The sequence below is a fragment of the Chiroxiphia lanceolata genome, chromosome 3 (genome assembly GCF_009829145.1).
Source record: "Chiroxiphia lanceolata isolate bChiLan1 chromosome 3, bChiLan1.pri, whole genome shotgun sequence".
In the NCBI taxonomy this organism is placed as follows: domain Eukaryota; kingdom Metazoa; phylum Chordata; class Aves; order Passeriformes; family Pipridae; genus Chiroxiphia; species Chiroxiphia lanceolata.
This window is the reverse complement of record NC_045639.1, coordinates 16673298-16699558: the sequence shown is the minus strand read 5'-3', so window position 1 is coordinate 16699558 and position 26261 is coordinate 16673298. Positions and strand designations below refer to the sequence as shown.

Below are 26261 nucleotides of genomic sequence, written 5' to 3'. Positions count from 1 at the left end.
TTTAGCATTGATTTTTTTTTTTTTCTCCTTGCTTCGTCAGAAAATTCCTGTCCTGCATTTACAGAAAATCTGTTTGTGTCTATTTGGAAATTGCTTCACCTGCCAGGGTAATGCAGCCACTTCTGTGTGGGAACACAGGAGTTGTGCAAAGGTGCCAAGCTGTACTTGGCAAAAGGAACAAGGGTTTATAGAAGAAAAGAGGGGTATTAGTCAGAAGGGGAGGGTAGAAAACTCTAGTGGATGTCATCACTTTTTGTTCTTGAACAGGGAAGAACAACAGCAACAAAAAAATGTAACCTTGTTTGGGTGTGTTTGTAGATAGAAGGAGCATTTGTCCAAGGCCTTGGGCTCTTCACCATGGAGGAGCTGCGCTACTCTCCTGAAGGAAACCTATACACTCGAGGGCCTGGGATGTACAAAATCCCAGCATTTGGAGACATCCCAACAGAATTCTACGTGTCTCTTCTCCGTGACTGCCCAAATAGCAAAGCAGTTTACTCATCCAAGGTACGCCCGCGAGATCTGCAGGCCTCTTACTGCTCTATAATTCTGTGAAGCTGAGGTGTGATAAAGTAATCATTCTATGTGTCTAAATAGTTTGTCTTGTTATGCTGTCTTTATTTTGAGGTCAGGATCTTTTCCTGTTTCTTACCAGAAATATGTTCACTATCCTTTATGGTTAGGAAGAACTATAATAACCTGCACATTGCTGCCACTGAATTGAAGTGGCTTTGCTAAGCCAGTTTTGCTGTATTAGAGGCTGCCAGCCTCCCCCTGCATGTCAACTCCCTGGTTGCCCTTCTCTGGCATCAGAGCCATCACTCTGGACGTTTCCAGCAGCGTCATTTCCCCAGATCTCATGTACCAAGGTCTTGTGTCTGTTTTCATGTTTTGCTTTCTTCTCTGTTTCACAGTGCTCATGTCACCCTTAAAGGTCCATTATTAATCCATGTGTCCTTCAGCTGTTTGCACTGCAGTCAGTGAGGGCTACACAGAGCAGGGCTGGATAAGCAGCACCAATGAATTTGTTTTACTTAACAGAGCCACCCAGAGAGGGGCCACCCAGCATCCTTATCTGTATTTGCCTGGCTTGCTTCCATTCAGTCTGCCATTTCCCCATTTCCCCTTCCACAAAGACATCTCATCAATGAGAAGAACGTTTTGGGTGATTAGTGCCGATGACAGAATTAAGAAAAAAAGGGTTGGCAGGGAACTCAGTACTAGATGATACTTGTGTGATCCCTGAGGGAGGCATTCCTGCTGGCTTGCAAGGACCTCCAGTGGTGGAGTATCATACTCTCTGCCCAGACAGTTTATCACTGCCTTATCTGAATTCCCTTTGCTGCAATTTTAGCACCATCCAGAACACTATGAGAATGAGTTAGTCCCTTTTTCCTTCATAACAGCCTTGCTGTGTCAAAAACCTTGTGATTTCCTGCTGTTTCTTCTTTATATGAACTGGGGCTTGTTTTAGCTCAGTCTTTCCTCTCTGATCACACCTGGCAGACTGGAGGCTGTTTTAGCTTCATGTTTCCTCACTGAACACATCTGGTAGACTGAGGTTCACATCTGGAAAGCAAGTCTCATTCTTGCTTGTGATCTTCTAGGCTGTGGGAGAACCACCTCTATTCCTATCTGCCTCGGTGTTTTATGCCATTAAAGATGCCATCTACGCTGCGAGGAAGGACTCTGGCCTGACTGAGCCATTCAGGTTGGACAGCCCTGCCACCCCGGAGAGGATCCGCAATGCTTGTGTGGACATCTTCACCAAAATGGTAACAGCCTCTGGTTCCATAGTCTGCTCCCTAGCCAGCCTACCACACATGGGGTGTGTGTGGTAGTCACAGTGGCCCAAGGCTGGGATTAGGGCGGGATGAGGAGGCTGTGTCCCTGCTTAAGCAGATGGTTTTTATTTCATGGTTGTTATCCTTCATTTAACATGCCACCAACTGCAGGAAGGGCTGCTGCACACTGTCATTGGAATTGCAGTCCATCCCTCCATCCTCCAAGTGTTGTTCGTAAAACAAATCACTGACTGATTGTCCTGATGCTCCTGACTATCATCTCTCTCTGGTGACATGGTTAGGGCCACTCTGTGATCTAGGGGTGTCTTTCAGAGAGGGAGGGAGAGGAAAGTGTTACTGAAAATACACCCTTCTCCTGAATGTCATGGCCACAGGACTCTCCCTAGGGGCTGTGAGCTTGATCTGAAGGAGTTCACAAGTTGACCCTGCCACTATCTCTTCATAGGCTCCTCAGTCACAGTGTTGTCACAGGTCTCTGCAGGAGCTGACCATTAGGCCTTCAGCTAGAGCCAGGCACAGCCTCTAACAGAAGTGCCATGAGACAGACATCTCCGTGTTTTGAAAGACTGGGACAGGAGCTCATATCTTCACCAGCACAAAGTCATCCACCTCAAAAGGAATATGCCAAACCCTGGCCAGGATCCTCATTTGTTACCAACCCAATTACTCTTTTCTCTTTACAGTGCCCTTCTGCTGAGCCAGGGACCTTTAAGCCATGGTCTGTGCGTGTGTAAAAGGAAAGTCTGGGAAGCAAACTCTGCTGAAACTGAGCTTACACCAGAGGAAGCACAAGGCAGAAGGACTATAATGGAGAAAAAAATACCTGTGTTCATGTGGCTCACTCAGGGATTCATGGAGCTTTCACATTTAATTGTCCAATCACTGTTTTCTCTAGGAGAAGGAATTGCTGCCAGATTATAGCTCCAATGTAAACTCAAATGAAGTGGAAGCTGATGTTATCCAGGTGTAATTGAAAAATCTTAGGTTTCATATAAAATTGCTGCAATGATGCTTATTACCAGCCAGTGTGAAATGGCAGGGTGGTTGTTTCTTTTTTTTCCTACTGTGGGGAAAGATGGACCACTTAGTTATGCTATGCCAAGAAGGACTTAAATGTGTTGAGCCTAGACATACAGTCCTCTCACTGAGATGGGGGAAGGTCTAAGAGGCACTGAGGGCTGGACTCTACTGTGTCCCCTCTGCACAAAAAGCCAGATATATGCTAGAGGAAGATGAGGAGGACTTTTAATGTTAGCTAACAGAGGTCATCTTTCCTGTGTAACAGAAGTGCTTCAGAGGAAAATGCTAAAATGTGACCAATAACTGATTTATCCCAAATTAAATGACTGTTGTTTTGTCTGCACCAGTGCTTTAATGAGATCTTAGTTCAACTGCTACCTTGTCTTGTCTGATTAAAGATAAAAACTAGATATACCAAGAGAACTTCCATCAAGATGCTACTTTGTTTGACACATCCTTTTCCTGTCCCACACCTACATATCTTTCCCCATATTTAAAATAGGAAAGGAGATCAGCTACCTTGGAGTAACAGAGAAAGTTGCTCATCATTGTTCCCAAGGAAATTTGTACCAGCCTAAGCAAGGGGCACAAGGAGGATGGACACAGCCAGGGATTAGCTGACTCTGGTTGCCCTCTAGGGTCAATCCCTTGCTGTCATGCTATGGTCTTCCCTTCTTTTCAAGAGAACTCTTAGCTTTGCTGAATGTAAGAGAATGGGTACCTTTTGCTACAGGGACTGCTTGTCTGAAAAATGTGCTGACTATGTGATGACCCGGTGTCGTCTGGATTGAATATATTTTTTGTGTTGGATTTAGGGCTGGGCATCCCTCTTGACAGGTTTTGTCACTGTCAGATTTAACACTGTAGCATCTTGTTATCCCTAGATGATGTCAGCCATGTACTTGTAATTGCTCATCATTTGCAAACTGTTATGGTTCTCTGGCCCACAGCTTTATGAAAATGTCCTTTTTCTATTTTTGAACTCCTAGGGCCATCAAAAAAATGTGATGCAAGAGGGTGTAACTCCATTGCCTTCTATAGAATTTTGCTTACATGCAAACTACTTAAAATTGACCTCTATCTTAGGACTGGATGAAGTATGCTCAGTGTGAAATATTTTTTTTAAGCACTCCGGGGTATATTGCTTGGAAATATGTAGATTTATTTCTCAGCTTAAAATACAATGGTTCTACCATTTAGAAGAAGGGAATTTGTACATGTGAGTTGCAGAAAGTATTTTGTGCTAGTTGTGCTTACTATGTAATTGTTTTATTAATTGAAATACAATATTGGTGTTTCTTAAACTCTGAGGTACCGGGCAAGAACATGTTTTTGTTTTCTCCTGAAACTTGGCAATATGAAAAAAACCTCTTAGAGAAGAAAATACGATAATTTGTCTTCAATAATGGCTATTGGAGCCTGTGTATCCACGTTCTTGGATGTCCATGAAGGGATACAAAACACGAAGTCTGTAAGGTAGATTGGTATCAGCACTGTTCCTGGGACATCCACCTCATGGGATCGCTGGACATGCTCATTCAGACCAGGCTGATGATAAATACAAAGGGAAGGTAACATGTGTTAATGCAGAGCATGGGCAGACACAGGCAGAGTGTGATATCGAGAAGCTTCAAGTCACCTCAGGGGAAAGCTGCCAGTGTTCACGGGAGGCCTGCTGCCTTTGGGGGCCCTGGGACATGTTACTAGCAGGATAAGTGCTCTTTGTTTCCTGTGGTTCTGGAAGCACCTTTTTCATCCTTTCAAAAAGGCTTTGTGGTGTCTCACATAGTCACAGTGGCTGCCTGGTCAGGTAAAATTTTTTTAGATTAGATGTATTTCTTTTGCAATTTGCTTTGTGAGTTAGTTGCAATTGTATTTGACAAGTTCTGCGTACAGGCAGTGGTCAGAGCAGGCTGTTCAGTGCAGATCTTGGACTGTAGAGCCGTTTTTCCTGCTTCATCAGTGAGCCACTCTTTCCCAGGCACCAGTCCTTGCCCTCAAGCCCACCCCAGCTCAGAGCCCTTTTGTTACCCTTGCCCAGCAACAATCTGATGGAGGGAGGAAACTCCTTCCTTTTGGGGTGGACCGGAGTTGAATGTAATTTATATCAAACACCTGGGGAGGGCAATGGTATAAAATCAGGGTTGCAAAGTAATTACAGAAACTGGTTTCGAGGGTGTAGGGAAAAGGGAAGCTTGGATGCTAATAGGAATTTACAGAGAAATCATTGTAGCACCTGGCTGTGCTGTGGGTGAGACAGGGACTCTAAGGAACATGAAGCTGAGATTTTCATGTCACCTCTAAATGTCTTAACATTTCATACATTGTTTTCCTCTGGAACTTAGGAAAGGACTGGGATGTGCTGTAGAGGCCCGGCAGGAAGAGAAGGTCCTGCTATAGGATCCCCAAATTAAGGTGTGCTCTGCTCTACAAAGCTGTCGGAGAGCAGCTCTCCTGCAGTGAGCGCACAGCCCTGTCCTCTGCCAGGTGCTGTGTCACATCTCTTCACACACATCTCACTGCGTGGGATTTCAGCTCATAGTCGCTGAAGGGAAAGCTACTTACAAAGAGAAAAATGTTCCTTTTCTAGTACTTTCTGGTGAAATACAGCATGGATGCAAGACTCTAATTTAATTACATATAATTGGAAATTTGCTGCTTCTCTCCTTCCCAGAACTGTGTACTCAGAAGAGGAACTATGCCATCTTGCTAGTCTGTAAAGTATTGCGCAGAGTAGCGGCACTTAACTTGTAATTGTTGTAGCTGGAGATTTTGTGGGAGGATGAAAGGAGGCCTGCTGATCTGATGTCTTAGTGCTATTAATTGTGAGAGATGTGAGAGGGAGGGCAAGTTTTTGGTAACTGTTTTAGGTCAGTTCTAATCAAAAGTTTTCACTATCATTCTTTAATGAGCATTGTCAAATTGGTGTCCTCATTACATGAATGTATGAGGAATTCTCTGTGAATGTGACAACAATGCAAAATAAAGCTGCTAAATATTCTGGAGACCAGTATGCTATGGTAAAAGTCTGCCATGTTTCGAAAGCTGGACAACTTCCTGGAGGCTGTGAGTCAGATCAGCTCAGTGACCAAGGCTGGGAGAAGGCTGGTGGTTGCTCCAGGCTACTCAGCCAGACGAAACAGATGAGCCAGCTGGAGAGCCTGGGCCTCCATCCGGCCACTCTTGGAGCCAAGTCTGAACGAAAGCAGAGTCAGTCCTCGTGCTTCTCTGCCAGCAGGAGCTTACAGTAGCCCCATTGTGTTTTCCACAGCAGCACAGTGATGCATCCTGATGCTTCTAGCCACCTCCAGAGGGCCCATCATCTGCTGAGACAATTTGGAAGGTGGTTTTTCTGCATGGTGTGGCTGGTACCTGGTCCAGACTGAACTATCCTTGTCTCAGTGTTGGCCTTGGCCCATTTGAGTCTGCCCTGTAACAAGGGGAGCCAAACTCAAAACTTGTGAATGGAGCAAGCATCATGTGCCATCCCCAAGGCCCTCTTGAGCCAAAACACATAGGAGATGTGATATTGTAAAACAGGAACAGTTCACACAGAACAGATAAGACTAAATGATGGGCCAGGCCTGATCTTTCGTGAGCATGAAAAGATTGGGAACAACACCGGTGGTTCTCCAGGAGGGTGTACCACGCTGTGTCCTATCTCACCTACTTAAGCAGAGTAGGGAGAAGGAGACTCCAGATGACGTGTTTCTTTGGGAACACTTCTTGTATCTGCGTGGGGAGACTTATCACAAAGAAGCCATTGTCAAACTTCTTGGCCCAAAAGGAAGCCCAGAATACAAAATGTCAGTGCAGGGAGAGCACGTGTGATGCTGCTGTGGTTTGCAGCAGGTCTGACCCACTCTAACCCAAGATGCTGGGTTTGCTGAGAGCTGCTCCACTGTTCAGTTCATGCAGTTTTCCAAGCCTAGTGCCACAAGTTTCCCCAGTGCCTGCTCTTGTTCTGTTTAAATACAATTGAAGCATGTGAAGAGCCTTGATATCCCGTCCCTGGCAGTGGTCTGTCTCAGCTCTCTGACGTACCTTTTGGAGCTGTGACTTGGACAACTACGCTGCAGGCAGCTCTGAAGCAAAGGCCTGTCAGTATCTTGAAGTGCTTCCTTTTGGATTAATGCTCTCTGAAACAGACCCTCCAGATGGGCTATTTCTACCAGGTCTCTGGAATGCTGAGGGGATCTGACAGAAAACTGCTAGAAAATGGGAAAGCAGAAAGGTCCCGGCAGTAGAAGCGGGACAGTTTCTTCTTCTGTTGGGCAGACAGCTCACTGAACATCTGCTCTGATAACCACCTGTAGGTCCATAGCACTTGGGTGTCGGTGAACTTGGGGAGGAGGCTGTCCACAGATAGCCCAGCCCGCCGTAGCAGGTGGCCCAGCTCCTGCTTGTGGAAGCCAAACATCACCACGTAGTCGTACTGGATGAGACAGGGCAGGCAGAGGCTGACGAGTGGTTTCCAAGCCACACTGGTGTTGTGTGTTCCACTGGCTAAAACATCCTGAACAAAGCTGCTGAAGGATGGGCTGCTGCCCATGCCTTGCAGGAATGTGGCAATCAGCCTGTGGAAAGGGTCCCTGACAAAAAGCACTTTGGTGTAAGACCCTAACATGGCCTCTATCTCTGTCTGGTTGAACTTGCTCAGCTGTGTCTCCTTAGTGTGACGCCGATGGTAGGGAAGCAACACTGGGAGAGTCACGTTTTTCTTCTCTAGCTTCTCCAAAAGCTGCTGCCATTCCTCAATTCCCATTGATGGCACTTGGCAGTAGAGGAAGTCCAGCTTGGTGCTTACCCTCAGACTCGAGAGCAGGTAAGCTCTCTCCTGCTGGCTCCTGGGCAGCGTGGTGACTTTGCGTGATCGGCTGCAGAAAGCTCTCAGTCTCTTCTTCCTGAGCTGCTGAACGTGAAGGAAGGTGTCCAGTGTCAAAGTGAAGCCCTCCTCCGCCTCGGGGACCAGGTCACCTGGGAAACACCATGTGAAGATGGGGGTGAGGAAAGCCCATAGTGGACCTCTGCCCTGAGTCAACCCTCCCAGCACAGGATGCTGTGGCACTATTTTTTCCAGTTATTCCACTGTGGAAAAGATGTATCATAAGTAAAGAAGATGGGTAGGAGAGGGGAGATGAGCCCTACCTGGCAAAGAGCTTGGCTCTACTGGGACGTAGGTTTCTGTCTCCACAAACATGTGAAATTATGGACACCCAGACCCCACTTTCCCAAATCACCGTGTTTGAGGACTAATCTTGACCATAACTTGGTGTCAAGGGCCCATTCTCCACTAAATCATAATTTTTTGCTCTATGTCCTTGCTTTCAAATGATCATAACTGAGGTAAGTTTACCAAAGACTCAGAAATATTCTGAGACTGACAAATACATGATGTCCTGCAAACTCTTTTGTGCCTGTTAATATGTTAACATCAGCTACCAAATATATTTCAAAGCAAGGAATGATTCTTAATGGCTTGGGGTGATTTAGGGATCCAAATGACGTAACGTCTTGCATCACTTCCATATGTAAATTTTTCTCTTGTAGATAAAAAGGCAAAAGCAAATAAAAAGCAAAAGGCAAATAGAAGTGAGACAACAACAATGCAAACATAAAAGGCAAAGGCAAATACAAAGATTTTATGGGAGTCAGCTTAATTTCTCAGATTTCAGCTTTGTTCTTTCCTTTTATCTTCTTATTTTTGATGTGAAGAGGCCATAGTGGGTTAGAATCTGGAAGATTAATGCCTGCCTTGTTACTTTATCTTTTTAGCAGCAGCACATCTGCCTCATCTGCTCAGTGCAGGCATTTGGCAGCTCTGGGGAGACACTTAGTTTGGTGGTTTCTCCTGGGTCCTTGGGAAGTTAAATATTTCCCACTGATTTGGGGAGGCTGTTGTACAGGGAAGAGGAGCACAGTTAAAATTAGGCAAAGCACACCAGGAACACAGGAAGAAACGCGGCTGGTGCCGCAGCTAACCTGGGCTGCTCTTCGAGTTGTCCAGCCCCAGAATGACAATGTCTGTAAAATCTAGTAATGACTTTGCCCTGGAAAATGATGGGGACTGAAGGGGAGGGATGCATTTTTTCGACATGAAATGCAATAGACACCAAAGTCCCTTCTCCTGCTCCTTCCTGCCTTCCCAAAAGCATTTTGCCCTTCCCAGCAAAGGTTTTGGTAATCTTCAGCAACCTGTTTTCCCCACCACACCTGAGATCAGTGACCCCATTAAGGACATAAAGCTGCAGGGCTCCACAGTAAGTGCTTTCTCCACAAACACTGTGCAAACAGTGTTTTCTGTCCTGTAGGCATTTGCCTGCCAAGAACCTCCAAAAGAAGCTCCAGGTTACTTCCCCTATGGCACAGAAATGCTTCCAGGCATGCAGAACCCACACGGTGCCCAGACCTTACCTCCTTGGCCATTAGCCGGGGTCCAAAGCAGCCTCCAGCTCAGGAAAGCAGCGATGCCCAGGGCAGCTGAGACGACAAGGCGGGGAAGGAAACGCATTTCTGGGGTGCTGTGGTAGCACTGGGTGTTGAACACTGCTAGTGAGCAGGTGGGGACCTGAAAGAAGGGTGTTGGGGAACCTCCTGTGTTTATTTAAACACACCCAGAGCTGGGTTAAAGTACTGTTTGGCAGCAGCTTGGTTGGGGCAGGGAAATGGCCTGAGGCACAAAAGGTGCCTCCTGCCCTATGTTTACAACATGAACTTTTGAGGCAAAATCTGCCTTTTTGTTCAATGTTCGTGCCACCCTCAGCACTTGGCTATGCCAGATGACAGCGATCCCTGTGAGAAACGAGCCCTACATCCCCAGTGCTGTGCAGGGTTCTGCAGAGCCAGGTGGGGCAAGATGTCCCGGGTCCCCTGATCCACCTTGTTCTCTGCTGGCTTTGGCACTCAGTGAGGTACTACTCAGAGGAATGCTGCTATGGGGAGCAGCGTGTCCTGGGACTTGGGGCTGAGCAAGCAAGTGTTGGGCCATGGGTCCTGCCCCTGTGGTGCTGGGGGGACTTTTATGGTAGAAACTATGATGGGAAGTGATGTGACAGGGCACATCCAGCAACATGTGGCAGGTCCATGACTAACCAGGGATTTGAAGTACTGAACTGCTGCCTGTGTCCTTTTTACTGGGGGCTGCTTAAAATTTATGACTGCTGCTTGTTTTGTGAGAGCAGCTGTAAACACCAGGCAGCGTGGAGGCCCTGTTATACCAGAAAGGGGGTGTGATCCCACGCAGGCAGGCAGACATGCTGCTCTCCCCCTTCTCCAAGGAGCTGCAGCCTGACGGGGGTGGGGGTGAGAACCATGGAGAAGGAGGCAAAGGGGACTGCAGCAGCCAGGGGAGTGTGACTTGCTCCAATCCAGCCCCTCACTTAACACAGCCACAAAGGCTTCAAAACTGATTGTTTACAAATTGCCTTTTCGTGGCGAGAGTTGCCACCCGCCGCCAGCAGCATCCCTTGGGGGCCATTGGCTGGTGCACGGTAGGGATGCGGTCTGGCCGCCAGACCCTGCAGCTGCAGGGAACTGTAGGGACCGAAGGAGATGGGATCACCGCCTCAAAGCTCAAGGAGAGCAAACTGGCACACTGGGCACGCCGACCAGGGCAGGGGACTGAGCCAGACTGTGCTCAGCGGGCATGGGCACAAGGGCTGTGTTGCACGAGGGGTCTGCCAGTGAAGCAACCCCGTGCGATGGAAACCCACCTCCCAGGAGGACTTGACAGAGCCCAGTCTTGTGCCACGGGTGGCTTTGCTCTCGTTTGGACAACCATGGCTTTCCCACCAGAGGGTGCTCTGTGCCCGAGGAACCCCTGCACATCTCTGATGGCGGTGATTGAGTTGGGCTCTCTCTCTCAAAGCTTCCTCACTATGGGTGGAGAATGAACTTCACAGCTTCGCATTTGTGTCTCCAAAAGCCTCTTGGGTCTCCTTCGAGCCTTGGGAAAGCTCCTGGACCTCTGGAAAAGGCTGTGAAATGCTTTTCATGGTTGAACTGCTCCTTGTCCCTCATATGTTGCATATCTTTAGTAAAGCCTTGTTATTAATTAGCACAATACTCCCATGAGCAAACTAGATCAATACACTTAGATATAACTATAAAAAAAAAAAAAAGAGAGAGAATTTAAGTTGTATTGGAACACTCCTGGCACAAGCCCATTCAGCATCACCAGTTGTGTGCCCATCCCGCATCAATCATGCACCCATCACATGCAGATCATACATTGATCATGTGCTGGTCAGGTGCCAGTCACACGCTGATCATATGGCAATCACGTGCCCAGCACATGCCAGGCACTCACATGGCAATCCCACAGCTGGCACGTGGAATGAGATGACTTTGATGCCCCAGCTGACAGTTGCAGACGTCTCCATGTCTTATAAACCAGATAACAGCTACTACTTAACTCACAGATGCAGTGACATGTTTTTACAGTGAGTAGGATATATTCCCTCCAGGTCATTGGATCCCTGTGCTGGGAGGTCAGATCTTGTGGCCAGACCCTGCTGCATGTGTCCCTGCAACCTGCTCCCCACCAAATCCAGAACAAGCCAGGTACAGCCAGAGATTGGGATGTGTGGGGGCAGGAGTGAATGGCCACACTTTGCTTCCCCTCCCAGCAGAAGACACATCCTTTTCTTTGAGCTGCAGTGCTAATCTTGCTCCTCCCAGCTTGATGGATCTTAGGGCAGGAGGGTGCTTGACAAAGGGATAAATATTACCTGAAAATAAATGGATTTTGTGTTACTGTAGTGCTGCAAAGCACAGACCACAGGGGTTGCATGATTATCAGGAAACGGCTGCAGAGCAGGGCTCTGTACAAGGCAGCACACCCTGCTCTTTCCCCAGCTCGAGCTGGTAGGCATGGAAAGCATAGAAACATTTTAGATTGGAAAAGAACTCTAAGATCATCAAGTTCAACAGTTACTGAGTCCAACTGAGAGGTGCTGTGCACCTTCCCGCTCTGAGTGACCAAACTGGTCCTCAGCAGCTCCCAAAGCTGCTCTTGGGCAGCAGCATCTGTGGCCTGGCCACAAACCTGAACAACAGGAGCCCGTCCAGCTGCCAGTGGACCCAGCTCCAGTGCAAGGAGGCCCTTTTTCTCAATGGTCTGCAGTGAGGTTAACAAATAAAAGGGCGGAAGGAGCTCTGCAAGTTCTCTTGGTTAAGCAGGTGGCAGCAGCACGCGCCTTCCTGCATTGAAATACAACATTTCAGCAGGGACTGTCCCAGCCGCAGCCACAGTGAGCCAAAGTGCAGCTGCAATGGGTAGGGAGAAATGTCGTTTATTTTTATTTTACAGTCATAAGGTGAAAGCAGAAAGACATTGCCTGTCTGAGGGGCAGAAATAATAGTGGAAACCCCCCTTTGGTTTGCATTGCAAAGAAACATCTTTTACCAAGTTACACCAGTATAGGTCTGTTCAGAGGAGGACACGGTGTCTGCTGTGCCTTCGTGACCTCCAAACAGGAGGAAACCCCTGAGCTGCCAGGGGCAGCTGCTGGGGAGCAGCTGCTCTGCCACAGCTGCTTCAGCTGATGGGCTGCCATGGGGCTTGTGCCCCAAACACAGATTTTCCACAGCATAACTGGATAAACTCATTAACTGGAGGTTGAACTCCCTCTTGGTACCAGGCAGTGCCAGGCACCAGTGATGCCCTGTGGGGCCTCCAAACACCTCTCAGAGGTCTGCATTAATCCCATGTGATAGTCTACACCTTCTTCCTAATTGACAGCAGCACTAATGGGCCAGGGAGTGCAAGGGCCTTGAGCAGCTGGCATTGCCCTGTGGACGAGGAGCCACCTCCCATATATGCCTGAGATTGCTGCATTTAAAAGGCAGTGATTTATTTTTTAATTTTTTATTTTGTCCCCAGAGATTTCTTTCTCTTTGTTGTTGTTGTTGTTGCTTAAATGTTTTCTCAAGTGTCTGTAGACACTTATTTAAACCCAGTGCTGGGCTTTCCCTTGCCTTCTATTGACTGCTTGGAAGCAGTCAGCAAGACTGAGACTGCAATTCTTGAACTGAAAGGCTTCCTGCACTATGCTGTAGGGAGGCAGCAGCCTTTTGGGGCACAGAGGCTGAGCCAGGTGTGGAAATGAATTCACATCCTAATGTTTAATGCAATTATACAAAGGAATTAAATTAGGGAATTCATTTGAAGCTTCACCTTATTTAGAAAAACCCTCAGTGCCACCAAAGTGAGAAAAAGCTATTCTCTTTTTCTTTACACCAGCAGTAGGATTGCCTCAATAAGGACTTCCAGATTTTTCTCCATCAATAGCTCAAACAGCATTGCCTTGGGGTCCCTTTTTTTCCTCATAGGACACAAATCCTTTGGAGATATTCTTATATGTTAATAAACATCCTCCTCTTCACCCTTCCCACATTCCTCCCACTTGCAAATTTTGTGAAGTATTGTCTTGTGTGACCATGACCCGTGGGTACTGGTGTGATGGTCCCCCCTCCCCCTTGTTCCTTGTTCCTCCTCATGCCTGCCTGTGCTTGTGGGAATGTGAACTTTGCAAATTGATGGCAAACACTGCCTCATTTGGCGAGGGATGTTTTTACGCTGCGAGTAAAGGAAGAGCAGAGAGGAAACCTTCTTATCCCTCTTCTTGTTTGGAAACTCGCAATTGACGTCTACGTTTTGTGTGCAAATTTGGGCCTGTGTCTCGGCAGAGGCACAGGAGCACTTGGAAAAGGAACAAGCTGCCCCTCTCCCAGAGCATTCCTTAATATGGAAAGTCTCTTGTCTTTGGGAAGGATGGTCCTGAGAGGCCTGCCGGGCTGGGGATGCATTGCACCTGGTGGAGTGGTATTCCTTGAAATCAAACCTAAGAATTGAGGGTGGAAGTGTGTATTTGTGGATAAAATGGGGGTGGTGCAAGTGGCCTCTTCTCCGTCACATCTCCTGATTCCCTGAGCTAATCTCTGTGTGCTTCCAGAAAACCTTGGCTGCCCAGCTTGCTTTGACACTGGGGCAACACCCCATTGCCCACCCACAGGACCTCCTTAGTCTCAGGGGCTGCCTGGGACAAGGTTTAGCACTTTGGTGCATGAACTGGAGCATGTTTGTAAACATCAGCTCCTTCACCCTTCTGGTCATTTCAGAGATTTAGGCAATAGTGCCCATTTTCAGCTGCTTTCTGGTGGGGAAGAATTAGGACTTTCTTCTGTCTGGCTCCTGCCAGATGTGGGCAGCTGTGGGTGAGCTAATCTGCCCAGTACCCTGAGCTCCTCTCCATCTCTTCCAGTGTTTGCATTCAGAGCTGCCAGTGTTAGCAGTGGATTAGGAAGGTGGACATTTCTCCTTCTGCACCAGAGAGCACCAGACTGGCTTTGGGCAGGCAGGGAGAAGCCAGAGGCCACAGACACTGCCCCATGCAGCAGCATCCCAGGACTGGCCAGTCCTGGACCAGAAGTAGTTATGCAATGGGGAACGGAAAGAAAAGCAAGTTCACATTGCACCCAAGGAGTGAAGCAGGTAAGACAATGTTTGGAGTGGTCGTACAACTCTGGCACTTCCTGTTTTCCCGCGGGCAGGAGCTGTGATTGTCACTTCTTATTCAGCTCCTCATCCTGGGAGGAAGACAGTATCAGGCTGTCCGGGGGCAGCAGGATGTTTATGTGGTAGGCTGAGTCAAGGTGCTGCTTTTAATACACCCCGGAGCAGAGTCACTGGGGGAAACGTACATTTTAGATTTTTTTTTTAATTTTCTTTTTTTTTTTTTAAAAAAGGCTCATGAACATCCAAAGTGCAACTGCCATCGAGCTGTGTGGCTTACTGCCAGCACTGAGTGTCATTGTTTTCCAAGGCTATTACACGAGGATTTTACAAGGTGCCATGAACTACTGGTAATTTAGGGAGGATTTGTCTAATTAGTGATGCTGTATTGAGAGGTTTTTCTTAATTACTACACAAGCTGTTAAATTTCACATCATCTGAGCCAGGCCTGCATCAACTTGAACACCTAATGGTGGTGGAGAGAGGACAAGGCAGCCATGCAACCTCTGCCATGTGCCTGCCTGGAGGAGCCCTCTCTCCCTGCTTTACTAAGGATATGTGTGTTTTCAGGGGAGGGGGGACCAGGGGATTCAATGAGCCTCTACACCTTATAAACTAAGGGGATTAGAGCTATTATCTCTCTGCAATAGTAATGGGAATCTCATAGAAAGGAAACAGCATGTGTCTGGAACTATGTGTGCAGCAGAAGGATGCTCATGGGACTAGTGGCCATCAGCCTCATCCCATCACCTGCCATGGGATCAGCAGCCATCCCCTCCATTCCAGTAGTTTCTCATGGAGCTTTGTGGTGTAGCCTGAACAGCACAGGGCCTTTCACCACTGAGCATTTCTCTGATCAGATTTCAGCCTTGCTTTGTGTCCCAAGCACCTCCCACCTCCTCCTGGCCTTCCTCTCTCTTCCTCTGGCTGTTAAACACAGTAGTGCCACATGGGAGAAACCCAAAGTGCTCACAGACAAACCAGACAGTGGATGTGTGAGAATTTGGAAAATCTAGTTCTTTACCTTTTCTTTCTCATTCATTTTTAATGTGAATTTTATTTCATGCAGACACCTCTCCTCTCTGGACTGCTCTTCCCTTTGGGATCCGAGTAAGAGAGGGATCCTGAAAGAGCTCTCAGGAGCCACTTCTCCACCCACTGACAGGAGGACAAAGCCTCTGCTTGTTCCCCAACTTCACAGAGATGGGAGGGCTTTTTCTTGAGTGGCCACAGCGGCATTGCCAGGGACATCATCACACAGGAGATTTGTGTCTGAAACATCTCAGAATCTCCTGAAAAAAAGAGGTCTTAGTGTTGAAAACCATTAGGACGGTGGGAAGAAAACACTGGATGTAAAACATCGCTTGCTGGAGCCAGACTTTGATCTCCCTGATGCAGTCCCTAAAGAGAAGGGGAGGTATGAGCTGGAAGTACATGGGCAAAGCAAGATGGGATCTCATGGGGCTTGGGCTTGTGTCTCCCATAAGTCCTCTTTTTCTGAGCCTCAGCTCTCTCGCTGTAAAATGGGAACTGCTTCTTCAGGCTTCACAGCCTGTGCCTGCCCTGTTTTTAGGGGAGAAGCACTTTTACTTTCTTTACAGAAGCATTTTCCCCTTTTTGCATAATTTTTTGTGCTGTTGCCTGATCAGGTGAGGAAAGTTCTTACATGTGTCTGTGAGACATGGGGGAATGGATTCTCAGGCATCTTTTGACCCAGGGACTGGTTTTTGCTGATGCCCCTGGATAGCTGAGCTTGTTTGAGGGTGCACCCAGACACCAGCCCTTTGTTCCTCACCTCTCCCAAGGGAGTGCTGCCCTATGATGCTGCAGGCTATCATGTTTTCTTGGTTGCTGGTTGTTTCCATTATTCATACAGCAACCCTTTAAATATTCAGAGATCTCTGACTGGTTTTTGAGCGACTTTTAGAGGAGATGGCAGGAAGGCTCTCTTGGGCTACCTCCACACCTGGTTATTTTTGCTATTTCTGATGAGTGATGTTTTTGGGAACTCTGGAGTCTCTGGCCCTGACTGTTTTACTGTACCAGAAGTGGCAGGGGGAAAAGGGTTTAAGGTCTGTTTGTTTTACTTTTTTGTCCAGACAATAAGCCGGCAAATACTCCCAGGCTGTTTATATTTGGATAAGGCTGCTCTGTGTCCTGTGAAAGGAAAATGACACATCTACAACTTCTCCTGGGGAGAGATGGTGTGGGACAAATGGACTGGACTGCAGGCAGGCATGGCTGCCAGAAGCCTCTTGTGTAATGTGTGGGATGGCCTGAGCACTGTGGTCCAGGTGGGGAGGGCATGACAGGGCCACAAATGCCTGTTCTTTTCTCTGTTGGTGGCATTAGGTTGGGGCCAGATGCACAGGAAGGGCAGAGCTTGGTCCCCAGTGCCAGCTCCATGCTGCTGCCAGCTCCTGCGGGACATAGGGCTGTGGACACCAGGACTTCCCATCCAACAAGCTGGTTTTGGAGTCTGTGGGTTGTGAATCACAAAACAAAATTCTGCTTTCCTGTGTTTTTTCCCAGAAGTTCAGCCCCTCACGGCACCAGGAGGCACAAGGGTTTGGCTGTAGAGCTTTGGGATAGTTCTGCTCAACTCCCACCTTCCCCAACCTGGGTACCAAGTGCCTGATCCCACGGGGGACACAGCTCTTGTCACGCCTGTCCATCCTGACCTGTTGCCGGCTCTGAGCCTCACACTTTCCCGCAGCTCATGGGATTTAGCAGCCGCAAAGAGGACCGGCAGCAACGCTGGGGCTGGGCCGGTGAGGGACAATATCCAGCCCTGTCCAGCAGACTGATGGAGCCACTTGTCTCAATATGAGCCTTTTCTGAGCACAGGTGAGTGCAGGGTTCATTTGGGGTACGCCACATACAGCATCCCCCTTGGTGACACCTTCCTGAACCTGGGTCTCATGACTGTGGGAGCCTCTTGTCACCATCCAGCTGCGCAGAGCCGAGAGATTCTCTGCCTTCATCTCCTCCTGCTCCCCCACTCCTGCAAACCAAATGCATACCTGTGATGTTTTCACAGAAGCTGGGCAGCCCATCGTGACAGGCACCACACAAAGGTTATAAAAACAATCTGCAATTTTTTTTTTTTTAATTTATTTTTCAAATCACGCAATTGTGGAGAGCATTACCTGCTTGCCTCATAGGGAAAGGTCCAGCAGAGTGACCTCAAGGCCCCATGACCCTGCAACAGGTCATATAAGAGGAATTTACAGAGTCTCAGAAGCTCCTGAGGTGGCTCTGCTGGTTTCACCCCAGGGCAGGTACTGTGAGAAAGTACCAGGAGCTCCGCTGCAGTCTGTAAATCCAGCTGTGTCCAACATCCTCCTTCTTGATCTCAACACTGGTCAGAATTTACTTTTTTTAAATTTCCTTGGGGTTATTTTTACCTAAAAGTGAAGAAAAGAGAAACTTCTCTTCCTATTGTTTTTTCCCCAGAGTTCTTGGAAGAAGTAAGAGGGGAAATGCCTTTCCTCCTTCAGTCAAAGTTGGCAAACGCAGCCAAAAATTGCCTCCTCCTCCCATTATTTTACTTCTATTAGTAAATCTCATCTAACTATCTGTAAATTGGGCATTTCTCTGGCTATTTTCATTCTGTGAAAAAACTCAGTCCTCTGCCTTTCTCTCTGAGGAGCCTACATGGCAGATACAGTTCAAGGGAACTGCTCTCCATGAGCTCAGGGCTTTGATGGACCCATCTAGGGGTACACAAGGAGATGAGAATGTAAGAGCCCTGCACTTCCATCACTTCTGTTTATCCGTATCTTCATCTGTACATCTTGGTTGACAAGAAGAGTTGCCTTGTAGTAAAATCTCCCATCATGTCCCTGCCTACCACCCTCCTGGCCACCTCTACAGCTCCCTGGAGGACATTGGTTTCGATGACCAGCCCATAACCTCCTCCTTGGTGCTGCCCCCTCCATTTTTGGGTGCAGCAATTGCAGCACAGCAACATAAAGTATAAAATTACATTGATTTGAATATGATCTTTTTTCCCCCCTTCAAATGGTTGTTCTCAAACAAGTGTGACCATATCTTTCAGCGGGATCGTGTTTATCTCCCTGTAGGTGCTGAGGTCCATTTGATATAAGTATTTCCAAGGGAAATCTCTGCTTGGAGATGGGGGAAGCAGCTTCTTGTGGCCTGCAGCACCACATTTCTTGCAGAACAAACACACGATGTTGTGAAAGAAAAGGCCTGGAAAAACTGAAAAATCACTTCAGGAGAAAAATTTTACCATTGAGCAAATCACCGTCATTTTGCACACGGACACAATTAAAGGAGCAGCAGATCTGGAGCTGAGGCAGTTTTGGTCTGAAAAAGCCCAAAGGATTTTAGCTCTGCTCCGTCATGCAGGGCATAAAATGCGGCAGCTGTTAAAAGTCACGCTCTGGTGCTCCACCTGCCCTGTGTGCTGAATTCAAAAGCAGGCAACGAAACTCTGAACTAACAGACCAGGAAAGGCATTAAATGGAGGAGCAGAGACCTCTGTGCCTCAGAGAAAGGTTCAGGAGGGGCTCATAACTCTTTCACCCCAACAGCCTCCTGACTCTATGAGCCTTCATCTTGCCCTACACCTATTTCCTCTGAATGTGGTGTGTGGGAACAAATTGCATTTTGGGAGCTCTTTGGAAATAGATTTCAGATGCACCACTGATAACTCTTACATAAGACCCTGCGACAGGTTTTGCTTCTGAGAGCATGTGACCCCAACTGGTTGTTGCACCCTGGTTATGCATCCTCAGTTGATTCTCCAAGCGAAGATGAAGAAGGAGACATAGAAGATGAGTGATGGAGAGGTGGCTCCCTAGGGAAAAACACCCTCAAGCAGGCATCCATTGCTTGCTTCAGCCTCTGAGGGAAGGCAAGACAGCAGGGAAGGGGTGAAAAGGTGCTGTAGAATCCATGTTGTGTAGATGTGACACTTAAGGACATGGTTTAGTGGTGGGCTTGGTGGTGTTAGATTAATTGTTGAACTCAGTGGTCTTAGAGGTCTTTTTCAACAGGATGATTCTATGATTCTAAAACAACACCAGCTCCCGAGTGCTGGGATCAACGTGGGAGTGCCGCCCCAGCCCATGCAGTTTAACTGGAGCAGAGCACTGAAATGCCCCTGAGACCTGGCTCTTGGGTCCTCCTGAAGCTTTTTTAGAGTCTTGGCTGGTGGTTTGGTGTTGCTCCAGCACATTCCCACTCCCTCACTGCTTCTCCGTCAGCCCCTTTGTGGAAGACCATTCTGGTGTCCCCGGAGAGCTGCCAGTGCCAGCTGCCTCTATAAATACTCCTGGTATAAATTCAGAGAGCTTGGTCCCTGGCAGGCACAGTCTTGCCTCAAATCACAGCATTGAGGGTGCTGGGCTGCAAACTCACAGGCTAGGGCACTACCACAAGAGAAACAGCTATTAAAGCCTTGTTAGAAGGCTTACTTTTCCTTTTTTGATTAATTAATAAAAATGATGCAGTGGTGGCTCTCTGGTATTGCAACATTTCCATTCCCTTGGTCTTACATAAGCCAAATATTTTAACTTTTGTACCAGGACAAATTTTTTTAGGAAGAAACCAAGGCCCATATGCATGCCAAAGCGCTGCAGGCTCTGTGGCAATGAGCCTGGGAGCTGGGGTGAGATGTCTGTGTGTTGGGTCAGACCTGCTGGTTGTTCTTCTGCCATTTCATAGAGGAGTCAGCACGAAGCTTCCCACGGTTAGAGGACATGCTCTTCCATTTTGAAGGCTTGAGTTTCCCCAGTGGCAGCAGGCTGAAGACAGCTCTTGCCCCCCTTGCTCTCTCCACCCTGGGCAATAGCAGCAGTGGTATTTCTCAGGCTGACCCTAAAGAGACATTTCTTTGCACTGTCCTTGCCCATATTTACTTCCTGAGTCTTCACATGGTGAGGTCAAGTCCCTGGGAATAGCCCCGTTGGGTCCAAATCTGAGTGAGGAGGAGGGAAGCCTCTCCATCCTGCACCTCTCTGACAGCTCCCTGCAATGTTAAAGGGTGTCTCAGGAATGGGCTGCAGCCAGAGATGTTTTCAGGCCTGAGAGTCACATTTTTGATATCCAGAGCCCCAGTGAGAGAACTGAGACTTATTCTTAAAAGGGAAAAATATACACTTTTCCTCTTTTCAAGGAGAACTCTCACTCCCTTTTGCTTGCTTGTCAGGAGGAATTGTTTGCTGGGGGTTGAGGGAAGCTTCTGTTTGGCATCCATCAAATGCATGAATTCCTTTTCATGTTCCTCTTGACACATCTCCTTTTAGCACTTGGGGACTTTTTCCCTGGTCACAGAAAAAGGCAGGCAAGAAGAGAGTAGGAGCTGGTGAGCAGCAGAGCCCTTGCCAGCATTTTTCTTTTCATAAATGATGCTAGTGACCCTGGGGGTCTCTGGAATGACATTTTGGTGTGTGAGTACCCACCCAGGGCAGACATAGATAAGAACAGTGATGCTTTTGCATTACAGGAGACTGAAAATCATTGGTATTCAAGCTCAAAACAGTCTATTCTGAAATTGTGACACTCCTGTGTCCTGCAGAGCACAGGTAGAGGTAAGAAGCAGCCCCTCAATGCAGGCCATGGGCACTGCTCCTCCCTGAAGCTCCAGAACAGCGTTGGGGAGGGTGGGTACACATGTGCAGGGGAGTGTGGAAGCTGTGTCATGGGAGGGTGGGAAGGGTGGGAGGAATGACTATTCTGCACTTATGTTTATCTCCCAGTTGATGACCAGGCTCAAAAGGCAGGATACGCCGCCCTGGAGCCTGGCAAACTGACAAAGATCTACCTGGGAAGGATGCAAACCCAAACCCCCCTACTAAAAATATTCAGGCAAATAGAGATTTTCCAAAACAGAGTTCCGTAAATGCTAAATTTGGTGGTGATTCACTGAAGGAGGGGGGCACAGATGCTTTATTTTTTTCCCCTAAGACGAGCAGGAACAATGCAAATCCCAAACGCTGTCCATCCTACCCCCTCTGCTTTGCTTTGAAGAGCCCATCAATAACCACGTAGGCATCAGCCTCCCAAGAAGGCAGACCTGCCGCAAAAACAGGAATCCCTTATCGGGCAGCAGGAAATTCTATTTTTACATGAAGTTCAGATTAAAAATAAAAGGGAAATATATGCACTGCGGGTGCAGGCTAAAATTAAACCTCGAACTTCTCTCCTGATGGCTGGCTCCTACTGTTCACTGGATTGAGAAACCAATGGTGAACGCCAAGAAGGAGCCTGCTGTCACCAGGTGCTCTTGGTGGGATTTGCTCTGCTGTGGGGCTTTTTTCCTCTCATCAGATTTTATGAGTGTGGCTTAAATAAATCCCCTTGGATCAATGCTGTGGCCAAGGTCTGTGTCTTGGGCAAGCAGGAAGAGATTCCTCCGTATCTTCTTCATGTGGCTTTTTAACACATTTCTGGGCCAAAGGCTTCAGTTTCTGACTGCCCTGTCAGCTGCCCTGACGTACGTTCAGTCCAGACCTTTCTCTGTCCAAAATTTCTGCATCCAGGTGGTACAACATGATGTACTGACACATTGTGAGGATCTGTGTTGCCCAAGCCGCCAGCTTCAGGTCTGCTCCCTTGCAAGGGATGGGCCGGGACATCTGATCTTGATTTCAAGCATCGCTTTACAAAGCTCCCTGGGATCCGTAGTAAAGAAATAAGCCCTAAGCCACAATCCCCAAACCTCTTCCTTTCCCGCCGTCCAACACTGAAAAGTGACTGCCAAAACAATGCTGTGGCTGAGTATTTTCATTACCACTGTGATTTGTATGACAAATGCAGCCCATTTGCAGTCACACTTTTGTTCTTCGACATTTCAGGTCTTTGCCAGCTGAAGCCGCACTCAGGGCTTTCCTCTGAGCTGCACCAGCTTTACCAGCTCTGTGGGCAGGGTGGCACTGAGACAAGTCCCACAGGGACTATCAAGGTGACCCTCGTGGCACCTTGTCAGCATTTCTGTCAGGCAGCTCGTTTCAGGCTTATCTGTGTTGAACCCTGGACAAAAAGGATTTTTGCTTGGCTTGCAAAAAGCAATTAAACTGTATCCAGAAAAGCCACTGGGTAAAACCAATCATGAGGTGCATATCTCTTGGCTGACTACATTGACATTTTCTGTGTGTGTATATGTATATATAGGTTCAATCTACCTCCTGTCTGGGAAGAGTACTTTTCAAAAGTCCATGGAAAGTAGGAGGGGTTTTGAGCTCAGGTGGGGGCTCTTTGCACCACAACACGGTTTCCAGCTGGGTGAGAGATGTCCAGACCCCGTGCACAGCTACAACCATCTCCTTTGGTCTTGCAGAGGCAAAGGAACTCCCACAGCTCACTCTGTTGGTTCATGGCCAGGGATGGGTGTTTTAGGGCTCAGAGGATGAGCAGTGTGGGAACACCGCCCAATAATGCTGACACAGCCCAGGAAAGCAGCAAGTTTCCAAAAGGTGGTGAGAAGAATTTAATGTCAGTCAGAGTGTTTTGGCTCTCAACAAGGGAAATGGAATACATGTGCTCAGTCTAGGGGGTTCACATGCCTGGAGGGTACGACCACCAGCACTGCCCAGGGTGATCAGACAAATGTTAGTCAGTAACTCTTCTAATTTGCCTTTTCTGAGAGGTGATAAAGCGAAAACATGCAAGGACTCATTTTTTCTTTTTTTTTTTTTTTTAAGCAAAGCTTCACTCTGAGCCTTTGGCTGCAAAACATATTTTGAAAGGTTGTTTGTTTGGAAGAAGTGCTTGAGGGCATTTACAGCCTTCATCAGGAGAGGGAATCCTAGAAAAATTGAGCAGAGCAGCCTGAGTTAGCCAGACCCCTTAAGATGGTTAGCAGGGGGTTGGCTTGCCAGATGCACAGGGGTTTGAGAGCAGAATTTCTTTCACCTGAGCTGGTCTTCTCCTATATAGCAAAATTATAGGAAAGTTAGAAAGGATGGATAAATGATAGTGTTGGGTTGCTGCTGAGAGCCAAGTTGTCTAGAGGGAACAGTCTTTGGCAAACAGGTAGGAAAATTGGGGAAGGAGAGGGAGGGTGAATGATGAGAAAGCATTTGATCATGATTTTGCATACTCTTGAATGTCTAGGGCTGGAGGGAGCTGCCTGGGCTGTTGTCTCAACTGCACTGTCATTTTTAGAATATGGCTTTTTGATTTTGGGAGAAGGTAGAGTTGCAGCATCCGTTGCTGTCCTGTTTGTGGCTGGCCTGGACAGCTGCACATCTTGAAATTTGACGTTGTAGCATTGTTTGCTTTACTTTTCTTCTCGTGCACTGAAGTGGATGTGTGTGAAGAGCCACTGCCAGCCTTGCTAGTGAATATGGGCAAGCCATTAAATTGTTTTGGGCAGCTCTGTGTGTGAATGACTGCATGTGGCTCGCATGTAGTGAAAAGGGAATGCCTGAAAGCCCACAAAAATGCAAGTCTGTGATCTCTGCTCTGTTTTGTAAGTATTTCTCACTTCTACCATTTACTGTAAGATGAAGTGGTGAAATACAGCTTGAAGGAGAAGTGATGTGAAACAGTGCCCTGTCTGATTTGGAAGAAACACTGATCTGCCGCTCTTTTTCCAGGGGGTGCAAACTATTTTGAACTTCACCACGTAAAATTATCTTGCGTATGCTTAAAAGGTTTTGCTTTGTAAAGCATCACCTTGCTCTGTTGCCCTCTTGCAATCCCTGTAATGACTGTCCAGGCTGTTCCTGTGCCAGAGAAGCTGGGAGGCTCTGACCTGCCTTTGTCCTTCCCAGGGGTAGGGGCTACACGCCCCAGGACAAATGGATCATTTAAAGTTATTTTTACTTCACTTTCTGGAGTGGACTAAATTTCTAGCTGGCTATTTCTCTTTCAGTGAGAGGTTATTCTGGGGATGTTAAAATCCTGTGTGAGAATCTGATGCTTCTGGGGGATATCATATATGCAGACTTGATGTTGAATCAAGCCCATGCAATGATTTTTCTCTTACCTCTGAAGAAGGGAGGCATGTGGGGCCACTGAAAACAGAGGTACATGTGAACACCTTTGGGTAGGGACTGGGAGGGGTATGTGTGTGAATCCTCTGCCAGAAGCCCCTTGGGCAGGGTAGCACTTACAGGGAAGGGGTAAAGGAAAGGCACTCCTCCTGTATTTGATACAGTCTCTTTGGCCCAGGTATAGGACCTATGGTCTGACTGGGGCAATTGGGAACAGCAGGTCCAGGAGGTGCACTGAGGTGAGGAAAGGAGTGGAGGCCATTGGGAATCCCTGGGCTGCTGCAACTGCAGGCTGCTACAAACACAGTGTGTGCAGGAGTGCTCACTGGTGACCTTGGGGCTTCAGATGAAAACCTGTGTCTGAGGTCCCCCATATAACACAGAGCAGATCGGCCGTAAGCAGAAATAGCCACCCATCTGGTGGCTCTCCTCAAGCACAGGTGACGCACGTGCAGAGCTCATGTCCCTGAAGATTTCAGCTTTTCTTGCTCTGGTAAGTGTTGCCAGAGTGCAAAATGCAGAACTTGAGAGGTGAAAGTTCAGGGTAGGACTAAAGGTGTGCACTGAAGCCAGTCCATCATCCCTAAGTGGTGAAGGGCTTGATGTGTTTCTCTCACCTGCTGTCTCAGCTGGTGTGCTCAGGTTTCTTGGACCTGCTCCCCATTTCACATTCAGCAAAAAAGAACAAATTTCACAACACAACATGTTTAGGGGAGGAGGGAAAAAAAAAAATCTGCTGGTCCTTCCTTTCTGAGATGTTTTGAGAGTCAAATTTTTATCAGAGGAAAAAAAACCCAACCCAAAACTCAAAACAGGAAACTCTTATCAGCTTGCCAGGAAGCTCTATTGCTTTGTGGAAGTGTTACCCTACGGTCATTGCTACTTTCAGTAGCTGTTTGTGAGTAATTTATGGCTTTAAGATGGGCGTCAATCTTCCATGCAAGCAGGGGAGAGGCCCTAAAGCTGGAAGGAGTAGTGGTAGGAGTGGAGGGTGGAGGGGAAATACCAAGGAACAGGATTTGTATTATCTCACTACATATATTTACAACGATAAGATTTTCATTGTCTTCCATGGTAAATTATGATCCTGTTTTTGTTCTGTATTTGGATCAGGAAACAGAAAACCTATGTCTTCAAAAAATGAACAGGCTTAGTATTCAGTGACTGTTGTTCAGCAGAAGTAATCCAGGGATTTGGGATGGTACGTAACTTCTTGGCAAAGGAATTTCTAAATTATTGTCTTATGGAATTCTGTGTGCCTGCATGCCAAATGTGTGCAGGTGTCTTTGTGTAAAATTACACACATATATATATATATGAATATACACAAAAGCTATTCAAACCTGTCACAGTGGGTTATCTGTTTCTTTTTTCGTGTCCCAGTTTTGATGTGCCCATCTCCAGCATAAAGATCTTGTTCATGTCCAGAAGTAATTTCTTCAAAAACAGTGTTCCTCCAAAGTGTCTTTGGATTTAAAAATAAAGAAAATAGTGTTATGCAATGTAGTAAAATGTATCTGAAAACTCTGTGTGTGTGTGCACTTTATATATATAGATCAGGATATTACATTTCAAATATGCCAGGTAATTGTGTTGAACAGCACTGGCTCCTTGCCTAGTATTTCTTTTTATTTTGCCTTTCTGTGCCCTGGTGTGTCTGTTTTAGTGCTTTGTGGATTGCTGTCACCCCTGTAGTCACCCAACATTATGGTGATCCTTTCAACAGAGCTATTTTTTGCCTTAACAGCTATATTGGACAGGAATGATGCAAAGAAGGAAGTGCAATGCTGCTGCCAGGTTATCGTGTTTGTCACATTGACTGCTGACTAAAGTGCTTGTTTATCTCCTAATTTGTGCTGGCAAATCTCTTTTGCTTAAAAATAAAAATTAAACTTTTGTCTGGAAAGCTGGGCTTCTGGACCATGAAGAGAAAAGGTAATTTCTGAGTGTGTA

At 47.2% G+C, this 26261-nt stretch overlaps 2 protein-coding genes and 1 long non-coding RNA gene across 4 annotated transcripts in view; 1 reads left to right on the top strand and 2 right to left on the bottom strand.

Annotated features, from left to right (window-relative positions):
* XDH (xanthine dehydrogenase) overlaps positions 1-5838 on the top strand; it is a 53208-nt gene extending 47370 nt beyond the window's left edge. For both annotated transcript variants that reach the window (XM_032681951.1, XM_032681950.1), the window contains exons 35-37: positions 319-507; positions 1608-1775; positions 2489-5838. In XM_032681951.1, the coding sequence (XP_032537842.1) occupies positions 319-507; positions 1608-1775; positions 2489-2539 (408 nt within the window). In that variant the 3' untranslated portion in view covers positions 2540-5838. The remainder of the gene's footprint in view (positions 1-318; positions 508-1607; positions 1776-2488) is intronic.
* LOC116783932 lies at positions 5784-18268 on the bottom strand. Its single transcript, XR_004355898.1, has 3 exons — positions 18256-18268; positions 18215-18216; positions 5784-5882 (listed from the first exon to the last, which is right to left on the bottom strand). It is a non-coding gene; the product is annotated as an uncharacterized LOC116783932 (long non-coding RNA).
* LOC116783931 (carbohydrate sulfotransferase 9-like) lies at positions 5937-25761 on the bottom strand. The gene is made up of 3 exons (XM_032681952.1): positions 25652-25761; positions 9240-9393; positions 5937-7802 (listed from the first exon to the last, which is right to left on the bottom strand). The coding sequence occupies exons 2-3, from the start codon at positions 9334-9336 to the stop codon at positions 6994-6996; spliced, it is 906 nt and encodes a 301-aa protein (XP_032537843.1). The 5' UTR covers positions 9337-9393; positions 25652-25761; the 3' UTR covers positions 5937-6993.
* Positions 25762-26261: the final 500 nt, after the last annotated feature.

Excerpts from the sequence above, each read along its gene's own strand:
- LOC116783931 (XM_032681952.1), bottom strand. The coding sequence starts at position 9,336 with ATGCGTTTCCTTCCCCGCCTTGTCGTCTCAGCTGCCCTGGGCATCGCT. Across the intron at positions 7,803-9,239 it reads CCCGGCTAATGGCCAAGGAG|GTGACCTGGTCCCCGAGGCG; the intron begins GTAAGGTCTGGG and ends GGTGTTTCCCAG.